Consider the following 16,029-nt stretch of genomic DNA (forward strand, 5'->3'; position numbering starts at 1 on the left):
ATTGTAAAATTGATTCAATTAAATGTTTTCCTCATCAATCTACACACAATACCCCATAATAACAAAAGCGAAAACAGGTTTTTCGAAATGTAGGCAAATTTATAAAAATAAAAAACTGAAATACCATATTTATATAAGTATTCAGAACCTTTGCTATGAGACTCGAAATTGAGCTCAGGTGCATCCTGTTTCCTTGAAATGTTTCTACAACTGGACTGGAGTCCACCTGTGGAAAATTCAATTGATTGGACATGATTTGGAAAGGCACACACCTGTCTATATAAGGTCCCACAGTTGACAGTGCATGTCAGTTCAAAACCATGCCATGAGGTCGAAGGAATTGTCCGCAGAGCTCCGAGACAGGATTGTGTCGAGGCACAGATCTGGGGAAGGGTACCAAAACATTTCTGCAGCATTGAAGGTCCCCAAGAACACAGTGGCCTCCATCATTCTTAAATAGAAGACATTTGGAACCACCAAGACTCTTCCTAGAGCTGGTCAAAGCAATCGGGTGAGAAGGGCCTTGGTCAGGGAGGTGACCAAGAACCAAATGGTCACTCTGACAGAGTTCCAGAGTTCCTCTGTGAAGATGAGAGAACCTTCCAGAAGGACAACCATCTCTGCAACACTCCACGAATCAGGCCTTTATGGTAGAGTGGCCAGATGGAAGTCACTCCTCAGTAAAAGGCACATGACAGCCCACTTGGAGTTTGCCAAAAGGCACCCAAATGACTCTCAGACCATCAGAAACAAGATTCTCTGATCTGATGAAACCAAGATTGAACTATTTGGCCTGAATGCCAAGCGTCATGTCTGGAGGAAACCAGGCACTACTTATCACCTGGCCAATACCATCCCTACGGTGAAGCATGGTAGAGGCAGCATGTCACACCCTGATCTGTTTCACCTGTTCTTGTTATTGTCTCCACCCCCTTCAGGTGTTGCTTGTTTTCCCCAGTGTATTTATCCCTGTGTTTCCTGTCCCTCTGTACCAGTGTATTTATCGCTGTGTTTCCTGTCTCTCTGTGCCAGTTCGTCTTGCATGTTTCCAAGTCAACCAGCGTTTTTTCCCCCATTCTCCTGCCTTTGCTATTCTCCTTTTTCTAGTCCTCCCGGTTTGACCCTTGCCTGTTTCTGGACTCTGTACCCGCCTGCCTGACCATTCTGCCTGCTTTGACCTCGAGCCTGTCTGCCACTCTGTACCTCCTGGACTCTGAACTGGTTTTGACCTTTTGCCTTTCTCTTGCCTACTCCTTTTGGATTATTAAACATCTTAAACTCCAACCATCTGCCTCCTGTGTCTGCATCTGGGTCTCGCCTTATATGATGATACAGCATCATGCTGTGGGGATGTTTTTCAGCGTCAGGGACTGCGAGACTTGTTAGGATCGAGGGAAAGATGAATGTACAGAGAGATCCTTGATGAAAACCTGCTACACAGCACTGAAGACCTCAGACTGTGGCTAAGGTTCACCTTCCAACAGGACAATGACCCTAAGCACACAGCCAAGACAATGCAGGAGTGGCTTCGGGACAAGTCTCTGAATGTCCTTGAGCAGCACAGCCAGAGCCCGGACTTTAACCCCAGCAAATATCTCTGGAGAGACCTGAAAATAGCTATGCAGTGACGCGCCCCATCCAACCTGACAGAGCTTAAGAGGATCTGCAGATAAGAATGGGAGAAACTCCCCAAATACAGGTGTGCCAAGCTTGTAGCGTCATACCAAAGAAGACTCAAGGCTGTATTCGCTGTTAAAGGTGCTTCAACAAAGTACTCAGTAAAGGTTCTGAATGTAAATGTGATATGTCAGGTTTTTATTTTTAATACATTTGCAAACATTTCTAAAAACCTGTCTGTAACGTAACAAAATGTGAAAAAAGTGAAGGGGTCTGAATACCTTACGAATGCACTGTATATACAAAAGTATGTGGACACCCCTTCAAATGAGTGGATTTGGCTACTTCAGCAACACCCGTTGCTGCAATCTCCATAGACAAACATTGGCAGTAGAATGGCCTTACTGAAAGGCTCAGTGGCTTTCAATGTGGCACTGTCATAGGATGCCACCTTTCCTACAAGTCAGTTCGTCAAATTTTTGCCCTGCTGGAGCCGTCCCGGTCAACTGTGAAGTGGAAATGTCTAGGAGCAACAACGGCTCAGCCATGAAGTGTTCGGCCACACAAGCTCACAGAACGGGACCACAGAGTGCTTAAAAAATATATATATATTTAACTAGGCAAGTCAGTTAATAAGAACAAATTCTTATTTACAATGACGACCTACACCGGCCAAACCCAGACGACGCTGGGCCAATTGTGCGCCGACCTATGGGACTCCCAATCTCGGCCGGTTATGATGCAGCCTGGATTCAAACAGGGTGTCTGTAGTGACACCTCAAGCACTGAGGTGCAGTGCCTTAGACCGCTGCGCCACACGGGAGCCCAGTGCTGAAGTCCTTAGTGTGTAAAAATTGTCTATCCTCCGTTGCAACCCTCACTACCGAGTTCCAAACTGCCTTTGGAAGCAACATCAGCACAAGAACTGTTCGTCTGGAGCTTCATGAAATGGGTTTCCATGGCTGAGCAGCCGCATACAAGCCTAAGATTACCATGCGCAATGCTAAGCGTTGGCTGGAGTGGTGTAAAGCTCACCGGCAGTGGAAACAGTCCAACGGACAAATTTGGGTTTGGCGGATGGTAGGAGAACGCTACCTGCCGGAAATGCATAGTACCAACTGTAAAGTTTGGTGGAGGCGGAATAATGGTCTGGGGCTGTTTTCCATGGTTCGGGCTAGGCTCCTTAGTTCCAGTGAAGGGAAATCTTAACGCTACAGCATACAATGACATTCTAGATGATTCTGTGCTTTCAACTTTGTGGCAACAGTTTGGGGAAGGCCCTTTCCTGTATCAGAATGACAATGCCCCCGTGCACAAAGCGAGGTCCATAGAGAAATGGTTTGTCGAGATCGGCGTGGAAGAACTTGACTGGCCTGCACAGAGCCCTGACCTCAACCACATTGAACACCTTTGGGATGAATTGGAACGCAGACTGTGAGCCAGGACTAATCACCCAACATCAGTGTCCGACCTCACTAATGCTCTTGTAGCTGAATGGAAGCAAGTCCAACGTCTAGTGGAAAGCCTTCCCAGAAGAGTGGAGGATGTTATAGCAGCAAAAGGGGACCAACTCCATATTAAGGCCCATGATTTTGGAATGAGATGTTCGACGAGCAGGTGTCCACATACTTTTGGTCATGTAGTGTATTTGGGAGTTGCTGACCTTAAATGTATACTGTTCATATAAATCATCACATGATCATTCTATTTTTATCTGGTAAAATATACTATCTATTTTTAACTAAGGTCTGTATATTTAGATCTATACATTTAGATAATATAATCATATACTCATGTTTATGCAGTAATAAAAAATTTATTGATTATTACACTGTTGCAATATTTCAACGCAGCGGTCACGAGCCTTATTAAGCTTCTGATTAATACTGTCTTTGAAAGAGACTTGTTATCCCCTATCGGCTCCATAAAAACATATTTAAGTTGTAGTTCAAAACATTTCTGACAAGAGAAAACTGTATACCGTCCTACAAATGTGTACATGTATCCAAATCTTGAAACTCTCTGAGAATATCTCATGGCCATCTACTGGCTGTATTATTGACCAGGGTTGGGGTCAATTACATTTCAATTCAGTCGTTTCAGAAAGCAAACTGAAATTCAGTGAATTGAAATGGAATTGACTCCAACCCTGTGGTCTAACTTTACTCTATTGAATAAAGACTAGATTCTTCTCTGGCCACTGTGACCATTACGTGGCAGCCTGGTTGACTGAGGTGGTCAAGGTTACTGTAAGGCCTGTAGTGTGGGTTGTGTGTGGTTGGGTTTCTCTGAGGTTTCGGTCACATTCCCAGGGGACGGTGGTGAGGCCCTGAGACCTGTTTACCTTGGAGGCCAAGGGGAGCTCCTGCACGGGGGCTTTTGTTGGTGGGCCGAACACTTGTCCTTGACATGATTATGTCACTATAAACGAATGCAAAGGTGTCATCAGAAATCATAATATTTCATACTGTCACACAGACCAGCACTAACAAGAAGGTGGTTCCCAAGCAACACTGTAACAAAGAATAGGAGATAGAACACAATTACATTCTCTTCTGTACTATGACAGCATTATGACTACAAAGCCCTGTCATCTCTGTCCCTTGACATCTAAACAGGTACAGTATGTACCTGTTTAGATGTCGTAATGCTGTCATAGAACACAATTACATTCTCTTCTGTACTATCTCCTATTCTTTGTTACAGTGTTGCTTGGGCACCACCTTCTTGTTAGTGCTGGTCTGTGTGTGTGTCATCAGGACTGGACTGAGATGGGCAGGGGGAGGGGTGGGGGGTGGGGGGGGGCAGTGTTTGCAGCCTCACCCACTAACTAGGGAGGGGCTGTACTCTCACTTACTCACACATGCTAACACACATAAACATATGGTCGCTTGGAGTGGTCAGACAAGGCAGCAGCGTGCTTCACACTCTCTCACCTCCCCCTGCTCTTGCTCCAGCCATACAGACATGATGCTACAGGAGAGCACTTCACAAGACTGTTACAGGAGCTATCGGCGTAACAGAAGCTGATGTGCTGCAGTCTGATGTGCCTCACTTTTTTTCTTTATTTTATCGCTCCTTTTTCATTGGGATTTGAGATAAATAATTACCTAAATATACAGGAGATATTGGAAGGTAGCTGGCTAGACCAGTCTCACGGGGGTTTCCCCATGTTACCCTCTCGCTGAAGGTCTTACTCTGAACCATATAGAATTGGGAAGAATAAATACGAGTTTCTTATTTTTTGTGAAGATATCTCTATTTTGGATCTTAGAACGTTTGGAAAGAAATCTCTATTTGGGATCTTTGGGGAATTTGCAGACTGGAGAAAACCTTTTTGTGGATAACTTGTTTTGGAAATCTACTCCATGTGAGTATTTTTCATTTGGGTGTATTTGATGTTTAATTTGGAAGTACCAGAAAAGCCTCTCTCTGCTTCGATAAATTCTTTACTAGGTATTTCAGTATTAGTCTAGGTATTTCAGTATTATTCTAGGTATTTCAGTATTAGTCTAGGTATTTCAGTATTATTCTAGGTATTTCAATATTATTCTAGGTATTTCAGTATTAGTCTAGGTATTTCAGTATTATTCTAGGTATTTCAGTATTAGTCTAGGTATTTCAGTATTAGTGTAGGTATTTCAGTATTATTCTAGGTATTTCAGTATTAGTCTAGGTATTTCAGTATTATTCTAGGTATTTCAGTATGTTTCTAGGTATTTCAGTATTAGTCTAGGTATTTCAGTATTATTCTAGGTATTTCAGTATTAGTCTAGGTATTTCAGTATTATTCTAGGTATTTCAGTATTAGTCTAGGTATTTCAGTATTAGTCTAGGTATTTCAGTACTATTCTAGGTATTTCAGTATTAGTCTAGGTATTTCAGTATTAGTCTAGCTATTTCAGTATTAGTCTAGGTATTTCAGTATTAGTCTAGGTATTTCAGTATTAGTCTAGCTATTTCAGTATTAGTCTAGGTATTTCAGTATTAGTCTAGGTATTTCAGTATTAGTCTAGGTATTTCAGTATTAGTCTAGGTATTTCAGTATTAGTCTAGGTATTTCAGTATTAGTCTAGGTATTTCAGTATTAGTCTAGGTATTTCAGTATTAGTCTAGGTATTTCAGTATTAGTCTAGGTATTTTACTATTACCAGGTGGTCTTGTTTAGTAGACAGAATTGATGTCGGGCACGGGAATCAAAGGTGGCTCAGAAAGTTGTTGAGTTGGTCAGCAACTAGATTCATGCTGCCAAGTAAAAACCACCTGATAAGTAGCAGTAAGGTAAGCTGCAAACTTCTGAGGGGGTTTTCTGTACCACTTACAGTACTGCATAAAATATAATTTCTCAACACATATCATGCTCAACAAATGAAACGGGCATTAAGTGTTCCATTTAAATGTTTTTATTGTTGTTTTTAATTCATGTTTGCAGGGGGCCATTTCAAATAAATGATTGGTATTATGTATTTTACAACACCTTAATAAACCATGCTATGTACATAGTTGATACTGTACATACTTTAGTTCCTGGTGAATAGCGATACAATGAAGGATGGAACATTGTCTGTTGCGTGTTCTAGAGTTCCAGACTTCCAATTCCAGAATGCTGTGTTCCAGAGGCATGCTCCAGCAGTGGAGTCTAGCTGTGTTCCTGCTGTGCTCCTCTGTCCCTCTCTACGGGAGACCCATCGATGCTCTCACTAACAGAATGTAAGTCTCTGTTTTTCAATAGTTTATAAACTGTAGATTCTTTCCGTTTCACTGTCTATTCATTATCATATTACCTCCTTTTCGAATATTAAATGGTACAAGAAAAGGTAGATCAATCAATGACATCTTTTAAACAAATCACTGGAATCGCATCTAAGTTTGATCAAACACAGGGCCATCCATCCATCCATTGTTCGTTGATTTGAGAAAAGAGGTCTAGATATGCGGACAAGAATAGATCCACTGTATGTTACAGAAGAACATCAAATGACATACTAGATTTAAGTGGTACAACTTGAAAATAAATGGAACAAGCAAATATATTTTTATTCAATACATTATATTATATATTTGATGGAATATATTTGATGGAATATAATATGTTTATGGAATATATTAAATTATTGATCAATTGTCTATATATTAGACCTGCATGTACAGTATTTGAGTTGTTTCATGTAAAAACTAAAGTTTTCATGAATTCACGCCTACATGAATCCTAACTCCTTGCATTAAAGTTTGGATTGACATTGGTGGTGAGGGTGACATGTTTTGTGGATAACAGGATACGCCCCTTTTCTTAAGTTTTCGCCTAAAATGACATACCCAAATCTAACTAACTGCCTGTAGCTCAGGCCCCGAAGCAAGGATATGCATATTCTTGGTACCATTTGAAAGGAAACACTTTGAAGTTTGTGGAAATGTGAAATGTATGTAGGACAATACAACACAATAGATCTGGTAAAATATAATACCATGAAAAAAAACCCCGTTCTTTTGTATTTTTTTTTGTACCATCATCTTTGAAATGCAAGAGAAAGGCCATCATGTATTATTCCAGCCCAGGTGCAATTTAGATTTTGGCCACTAGATGGCAGCAGTATATGTGCAAAGTTTTAGACTGATCCAATGAACCATTGCATTTCTGTTCAACATTTTGTATCAAGACTGCCCAAATGTGCCTAATTTGTTTATTAATAACTTTTCATGTTCAAAATTGTGCACTCTCCTCAAACATTAGCATGGTATTCGTTCACTGTAATAGCTACTGTAAATTGCAGTGCAGTTAGATTAGCAACAATTACATTTTTCTGCAAATATCAGATATGTCCATGTCCTGGGAAATTTTCTTGTTACTTACAACCTCATGCTAATTGCATTAGCCTACGTTAGATCAACCATTCCGTGGACGGGACACCGATCCCGAAGAAGTTTTAAATATATGCCTCATAGCATGGTCTTTTCTTACGTTATAGTGTTCACATAGAACAGCTCCCAGCTTCCACTGTACATGTCTTGTTTATGCTGCCACCTATTGAGGTCTACTGGAACATGACCTTGGCTGTCATTCAACAATCAACACCTCACAAGTAGGTAGTTTAGAGTCACTATACTGTACAGTAGGTAGGTACCACTGTACACAAGACAGCTGTAAGAGAAAGGGATAGGTTGATAGGTAGGGTTGTAAATACTATCTCTGCAAAGAGTCAGTCTCCTACTGAGATTAGTAAGTTATTTTCAGCTCACTATGGAGCTGCTGAAGGGGTATTGCAAAGAGACCAATTCCATTTAATTGACTTAATTGAAATGGAACCGTCCCAAACCTGTGATTATTTTCCATTGCCATCTACTCTTAAAAAGAGAGTGAGTCCAGGTGAAACAATCTCCTTCTCCCCTCTCCATTCAGGAGGAGGTCAGTGAGCCACGCCCAGCTGATGCACGATAAGGGCCGTTCCCTGCATGAGTTCAAGAGACGCCACTGGATCCAGGAACTACTAGACCAAGTCCACACGTCCGACAGCGAGCGAGCCCCGGCTCCCCAGAGCAGGACCAATGCCAATGAGTGTCACAGCACCTTCAGCGGAAGCGCCCTATCCCCCCCCAAACCCTCTGGAGGGACCAAGAACCTCCCCCTGAGCTTCCGGCTGGGAGGGGAGGGGAGCAACCTCCCGCAGGAGACCAACAAATCTGTGGCCTACAAACACCAACCTCTGAAGGTGGTCACCAAGAGGAAAAAGAAGGTGAAGGGGGAGAGAGGGAGACGGAAGGAAAGCGAGAAGAGGAGACGGAGGGCTCGCTCTGTAGTCACAAGTCTTACGACACAAAGAGAGGAGTTACAGAGGACACAAGACACTGGGTGACAAACATACTTCATGATGTAGCCTTTGGGTGGCGCTGCACTAACGACTCTGACTGACAAAGATTCCAGCATCACTGACTGAGACTCAGCCAAATGTCTCAGACTCGAAACAACTGGTCTCTCCATACCATGGCCATTGGTCTTTGCTTGTATTGTTTTAATCTGCTGCTTTTTCCTTGTGCCTTGATATACAGTAATATGTTGCTACTTTTATTATAACACATAACTTCTGTATGCATATTTATTAGGTACATAATATGAAGATCATCAGCAATGTTAAATGAATCTTTAAGTCACTCCCTAGTTAGATAACAATGTAAGATATGTACCCTTCAGGAGCAATTTACTGTATCTCCCTAATACCCTTTAAATCAACTTCAATCAGATGTCCATGTGTAAAGTAGAACATAGGCAACACAGTAAATGTTACGCATAAAATATTTATTGTCTGTACATATTTAAATTCACAAAATGAGGGAGGATCATTCTTTTTTTTACTGCCCGGTAGCTTTTTAGATAGTCGATATTGTGAATATATAATTTCTTATCTGTAGTTAGTATTATTAGATCCATAACAAATGTTTTTACCATAATTTATTTCATTTGAACTGTGTATTTATTTTGTGAATGTATTACCGTGCTGCTGATTTTTTGATATTTTATAATAACATAAAATGCACTTTAGATATAATAATGATATCCATATGTTTTGCTAAGTTACATTGTTATAAGTGTTCTCATTTGTGGTTGATTTTAATTAAGAAAGAAAATGTTCCTTTGTTGATAAACCCTTTATTTTTTATTTTCGTCTTGGTTTCTAATATTACCCAATCATCTCATTGACTAGTAAGTTATTGGATCGTCCATCAAATTCTCTCTAGTTTTAAAATAAATTTTTTTTATAAAAATAAGCCAGAGTTGAAACTGTTGGTATGATTACAGACTTGTTAAGATTCATGTCATGTTTAGCATTTGCACTGAGAGCACAATCATTAAAAAAAGAATTAATAATAATCAAACCAAAGATTAAAATCTTCATGAAAACATTGTGTTCTCTCTTTATGTGATGTACTACAATCAAATACTCTATTTTACTATTCTCTCTCATTGAACGTGGAGTTATCAAAGAGAAATTAATCTATGTATTCGTTGACTGTTCAGTGAGAACAAGGTACCTTACAAGGTTGTTCATGTCACACTAGAGAACCATGTGGTGTATTTTAACAGCCTCTCTCTGACTGAATGGACTGTATATTATGGACTTGCATCCCAAATGGCACCCTATTCCTTGTATAGTGCTGGGCCCTGGTCAAAGGTAGTGCACTATATAGGAAATAGGGGGCCATTTCGGACACAGACATGGATCTGCTGGTAATGGAGGAGAGGAGAGAGAGAGTACCAGGCAGCAGAGTTAGTAGACTAGCTACATCCTGTCCCGAGAGCCTTGGGCTCAGGCCATTAGCTGGACAGTCATAAACATAGTAGAATGTCCTGATAAAGACTCTGTCAGAAGACTGGAGCTCCACAGCTATGAAAAAAATCAATTTAAGAATGGACAGAGGCATTAATAACTCACTCACTGAGAGAGAGAGAGAGAGAGAGAGGAGGGAGGGAGGAAGAGAGGGAGAGAAGAGGAAGAGAGGGAGGGAGGAGGAAGAGAGAGAGAAGAGGGAGAGAGGGAGGGAGGAGGAAGAGAGGGAGGGAGAGAGGAGGGAGAGAAGAGGAAGGGGGGGGAGAGAAGAGGAAGGGAGGGAGAGAAGAGGGAGGGAGGGAGAGAACACACAACAGAACAGGAAGGATCCTTGTTCTATGAAAGGTCGGAGAAGGTCTGTGATAGGTGTTCCCCTTCTTGTTATAAGACCTCTCACTTTATCACTTCCATTCAGCCACTATAATAGCCTACAGTAATTGCCATAGAAACTGCCAATGTCAACAACAAAAAATCTGAAAATATACATTCATAGTCATAAACCTCTATGGAATTCAAAACACTAGAGTGTGCGTCTGTGTGAGTCTATATCTTTAAACTCAGTCGACCAGAATCAATTTGACCTGTAAGTGATGTTCGCTTTTCTTTGCTCCATAGTCCGCAATCAAAGTTTAATACAGAGAGTCAAGGATCAAATCAAATCACATTTTTATTCTCACACGCAATACCGTTTTCTTAAACAATTTTCATCATTATGGGGACCTTCTAAATTAAGTTCACGGAGTGGCTGCCGAATTCACTCATGTCGGAGAACTGCAATTTATCTTGGTACACATGAACATCACTCAATAAACTCAGAGTATGGTGAGTACACCACAAGAGCAGAACAGAGTCATCCAAAGTATTATTTCAGAAACAGAACATGTCAATGTAGTTTTAAATACTATAATAATAGTGATTTAGTCCGTTTTTTCAGTTATTTGTGGTTATAAAACATAAATCAAGCTAATTATATTCCAAGTACATAAAGTGTATTTCGTCTTCACCAAAAAAGAGGCCTACTTTTGCATTGTGACATGGAATTATCCCAAACATGAACTAAGCCTTCCCTGTATCTCACAACAGGCTGTCCCCAACATGTCTTCCCTGATCATTTCCTGTAGCTGCGGGGTGATCCTGGGCATCGGTTTCTATGCCAACCTGATGGTGTTCTCTCTTTTTGCAAAGTAAAACACCCGAGGAAGAACCAGCTGGACATCCTGCTGCTCCGCATGGCCTTGGCAGAATTCCTCAGCATGCTGCTCATCCCCTTCACAATGCACTCAGGTAGGTTATTTATCCCTTATTGTACCAGGTAACTTGACTGAGAAGAACTTCTCATTTACAGCAACGACCTGTGGAACAGTTAAAAGGGAGGGGGGATGAATGAGCCATTTGGAAGCTGGAGATGATTAGGTGGCCATGATGGACAAATTGGGAATTTAGCCAGGACACCGGGGTTAATGCCTCTACTCTTACAATAAGTGCCATGGGATCTTCAGTGACCACAGAGAGTCAGGACACCCGTTTAACATCACATCCGAAAAGACAGCACCCTACACAGGGCAATTACCCAATCACTGCCATGGGATATATTTTTAGACAAGAGGAAAGAGTGCCTCCTACTGGCCCACCAACACTACTTCCAGCAGCATCTGGTCTCCCATCCAGGACCAACCCTGTGTAGCTTCAGAGGAAAGCCAGCATGGGATGCAGAGTGGTATGCTTCTGGCTGTTAGAGGTCAGAGAACATGGCTCTGGCAGACCTCCTCACCTTGCTGCTCATCCCCTTCACCCTGCAGTCAGGTAGGTTGCCGGTTCGAATCCCGGGTCTGACTGGAAGATTCTGGTGGGCCAGCAACCTGAGGGTTGCCAGTTTGAAACCAGAAAAAAAAACACACATAAAAAAGTGTTGAGATGGGGATGTGAGCCAGTTACTATAATGGAGGGTTGAGATGGGGATGTGAGCCAGTTACTATAATGGAGGATGGGGATGTGAGCCATTTACTATAATGGAGGATGGGGATGTGGGCCAGTTACTATAATGGAGGGTTGAGATAAGGATGTGAGCCAGTTACTATACTGGAGGATGGGGATGTGAGCCAGTTACTATACTGGAGGATGGGGATGTGAGCCAGTTACTATACTGGAGGGTTGAGATGGGGATGTGAGCCAGTTACTATAATGGAGGATGGGGATGTGAGCCAGTTACTATACTGGAGGGTTGAGATGGGGATGTGAGCCAGTTACTATACTGGAGGGTTGAGATGGGGATGTGAGCCAGTTACTATACTGGAGGATGGGTATGTGAGCCAGTTACTATACTGGAGGGTTGAGATGAGGATGTGGGCCAGTTACTATACTGGAGGATTGAGATGGGGATGTGGGCCAGTTACTATACTGGAGGGTTGGGATGTGGGCCAGTTACTATACTGGAGGGTTGAGATGGGTATGTGGGCCAGTTACTATACTGGAGGGTTGAGATGGGGATGTGAGCCAGTTACTATACTGGAGGATGGGGATGTGAGCCAGTTACTATACTGGAGGGTTGAGATGGGGATGTGAGCCAGTTACTATACTGTAGGATGGGGATGGGGATGTGGGCCAGTTACTATACTGGAGGGTTGAGATGGGGATGTGAGCCAGTTACTATACTGGAGGGTTGAGATGGGGATGTGAGCCAGTTACTATACTGGAGGATGGGGATGTGGGCCAGTTACTATACTGGAGGGTTGAGATGGGGATGTGGGCCAGTTACTATACTGGAGGGTTGAGATGGGGATGTGAGCCAGTTACTATACTGGAGGATGGGGATGGGGATGTGAGCCAGTTACTATACTAGAGGGTTGAGATGGGGATGTGAGCCAGTTACTATACTGGAGGGTTGAGATGGGGATGTGGGCCAGTTACTATACTGGAGGGTTGAGATGGGGATGTGAGCCAGTTACTATCCTGGAGGGTTGAGATGAGGATGTGAGCCAGTTGCTATACTGGAGGGTTGAGATGTGAGCCAGTTACTATACTGGAGGGTTGAGATGTGAGCCAGTTACTATACTGGAGGGTTGAGATGGGGATGTGAGCCAGTTACTATCCTGGAGGGTTGAGATGGGGATGTGAGCCAGTTACTATACTGGAGGGTTGAGATGGGGATGTGAGCCAGTTACTATACTGGAGGGTTGTAATGGGGATGTGGGCCAGTTACTACACTGGAGGGTTGAGATGGGGATGTGGGCCAGTTACTACACTGGAGGGTTGAGATGGGGATGTGGGCCAGTTACTATACTCGAGGGTTGAGATGGGGACGTGAGCCAGTTACTATACTGGAGGGTTGGGATGTGGGCCAGTTACTATAATGGAGGGTTGAGATGGGGATGTGAGCCAGTTACTATACTGGAGGATGGGGATGTGAGGCAGTTACTATACTGGAGGATGGGGATGTGAGCCAGTTACTATACTGGAGGGTTGAGATAGGGATGTGAGCCAGTTACTATACTGGAGGATGGGTATGTGAGCCAGTTACTATACTGGAGGGTTGAGATGGGGATGTGAGCCAGTTACTATAATGGAGGATGGGGATGTGAGCCAGTTACTATACTGGAGGGTTGAGATGGGGATGTGAGCCAGTTACTATACTGGAGGGTTGAGATGGGGATGTGAGCCAGTTACTATAATGGAGGATGGGGATGTGAGCCAGTTACTATACTGGAGGGTTGAGATGGGGATGTGAGCCAGTTACTATACTGGAGGGTTGAGATGGGGATGTGAGCCAGTTACTATACTGGAGGATGGGTATGTGAGCCAGTTACTATACTGGAGGGTTGAGATGAGGATGTGGGCCAGTTACTATACTGGAGGATTGAGATGGGGATGTGGGCCAGTTACTATACTGGAGGGTTGGGATGTGGGCCAGTTACTATACTGGAGGGTTGAGATGGGTATGTGGGCCAGTTACTATACTAGAGGGTTGAGATGGAGATGTTAGCCAGTTACCATACTGGAGGATGGGGATGTGAGCCAGTTTATATACTGGAGGGTTGAGATGGGGATGTGAGCCAGTTACTATACTGGAGGATGGGGATGGGGATGTGAGCCAGTTACTATACTAGAGGGTTGAGATGGGGATGTCAGCCAGTTACTATACTGGAGGGTTGAGATGGGGATGTGGGCCAGTTACTATACTGGAGGGTTGAGATGGGGATGTGAGCCAGTTACTATACTGGAGGGTTGAGATGGGGATGTGAGCCAGTTACTATACTGGAGGGTTGAGATGTGAGCCAGTTACTATACTGGAGGGATGAGATGTGAGCCAGTTACTATACTGGAGGGTTGAGATGGGGATGTGAGCCAGTTACTATCCTGGAGGGTTGAGATGGGGATGTGAGCCAGTTACTATACTGGAGGGTTGAGATGGGGATGTGAGCCAGTTACTATACTGGAGGGTTGTAATGGGGATGTGGGCCAGTTACTACACTGGAGGGTTGAGATGGGGATGTGGGCCAGTTACTATACTAGAGGGTTGAGATGGGGACGTGAGCCAGTTACTATACTGGAGGGTTGGGATGTGGGCCAGTTACTATAATGGAGGGTTGAGATGGGGATGTGAGCCAGTTACTATACTGGAGGATGGGGATGTGAGGCAGTTACTATACTGGAGGATGGGGATGTGAGCCAGTTACTATACTGGAGGGTTGAGATGGGGATGTGAGCCAGTTACTATACTGGAGGATGGGTATGTGAGCCAGTTACTATACTGGAGGGTTGAGATGGGGATGTGAGCCAGTTACTATACTGGAGGGTTGAGATGGGGATGTGAGCCAGTTACTATAATGGAGGATGGGGATGTGAGCCAGTTACTATACTGGAGGGTTGAGATGGGGATGTGAGCCAGTTACTATACTGGAGGGTTGAGATGGGGATGTGAGCCAGTTACTATACTGGAGGATGGGTATGTGAGCCAGTTACTATACTGGAGGGTTGAGATGAGGATGTGTGCCAGTTACTATACTGGAGGATTGAGATGGGGATGTGGGCCAGTTACTATACTGGAGGGTTGGGATGTGGGCCAGTTACTATACTGGAGGGTTGAGATGGGTATGTGGGCCAGTTACTATACTAGAGGGTTGAGATGGAGATGTTAGCCAGTTACCATACTGGAGGATGGGGATGTGAGCCAGTTACTATACTGGAGGGTTGGGATGTGGGCCAGTTACTATACTGGAGGGTTGGGATGTGGGCCAGTTACTATACTGGAGGGTTGAGATGGGTATGTGGGCCAGTTACTATACTGGAGGGTTGGGATGTGGGCCAGTTACTATACTGGAGGGTTGAGATGGGGATGTGAGCCAGTTACTATACTGGAGGGTTGAGATGGGGATGTGGGCCAGTTACTATACTGGAGGATGGGGATGTGAGGCAGTTACTATACTGGAGGATGGGGATGTGAGCCAGTTACTATACTGGAGGGTTGAGATGGGGATGTGAGCCAGTTACTATACTGGAGGATGGGGATGTGAGCCAGTTACTATACTGGAGGGTTGAGATGGGGATGTGAGCCAGTTACTATACTGGAGGATGGGTATGTGAGCCAGTTACTATACTGGAGGGTTGAGATGGGGATGTGAGCCAGTTACTATACTGGAGGATGGGTATGTGAGCCAGTTACTATACTGGAGGGTTGAGATGGGGATGTGAGCCAGTTACTATACTGGAGGATGGGGATGTGAGCCAGTTACTATACTGGAGGGTTGAGATGGGGATGTGGGCCAGTTACTATACTGGAGGGTTGAGATGGGTATGTGGGCCAGTTACTATACTAGAGGGTTGAGATGGAGATGTTAGCCAGTTACCATACTGGAGGATGGGGATGTGAGCCAGTTACTATACTGGAGGGTTGGGATGTGGGCCAGTTACTATACTGGAGGGTTGGGATGTGGGCCAGTTACTATACTGGAGGGTTGAGATGGGTATGTGGGCCAGTTACTATACTAGAGGGTTGAGATGAGGATGTGGGCCAGTTACTATACTGGAGGATTGAGATGGGGATGTGGGCCAGTTACTATACTGGAGGGTTGGGATGTGGGCCAGTTACTATACT

The 16,029-nt window shown here is 43.7% G+C and overlaps 1 protein-coding gene across 2 annotated transcripts; it reads left to right on the plus strand.

Moving 5' to 3' along the window:
* Window positions 1–4,593: 4,593 nt before the first annotated feature.
* On the plus strand, window positions 4,594–9,503 carry LOC139584289 (parathyroid hormone-related protein-like). Of its 2 annotated transcripts, XM_071415955.1 has the most exons (3): window positions 4,594–4,987; window positions 6,198–6,327; window positions 8,015–9,503. In XM_071415955.1, exons 2-3 carry the CDS (start codon window positions 6,221–6,223, stop codon window positions 8,466–8,468), a joined length of 561 nt encoding a protein of 186 aa, XP_071272056.1. In that variant the 5' UTR covers window positions 4,594–4,987; window positions 6,198–6,220; the 3' UTR covers window positions 8,469–9,503. The 2 variants fall into 2 exon arrangements, with proteins under 2 accessions (XP_071272056.1, XP_071272055.1); XM_071415954.1 differs by lacking the exon at window positions 4,594–4,987 and having other exon boundaries at window positions 5,962–6,327.
* Window positions 9,504–16,029: the final 6,526 nt, after the last annotated feature.

This window comes from Salvelinus alpinus, chromosome 9 (assembly GCF_045679555.1).
Source record: "Salvelinus alpinus chromosome 9, SLU_Salpinus.1, whole genome shotgun sequence".
NCBI lineage: Eukaryota > Metazoa > Chordata > Actinopteri > Salmoniformes > Salmonidae > Salvelinus > Salvelinus alpinus.

Bases quoted from the DNA above. Each gene is read 5' to 3' on its own strand.
- LOC139584289 (XM_071415954.1), top strand. From the start codon at position 6,170: ATGGAACATTGTCTGTTGCGTGTTCTAGAGTTCCAGACTTCCAATTCC. The intron at 6,328-8,014 runs GTAAGTCTCTGT...CTCTCCATTCAG, and splicing joins GATGCTCTCACTAACAGAAT to GAGGAGGTCAGTGAGCCACG.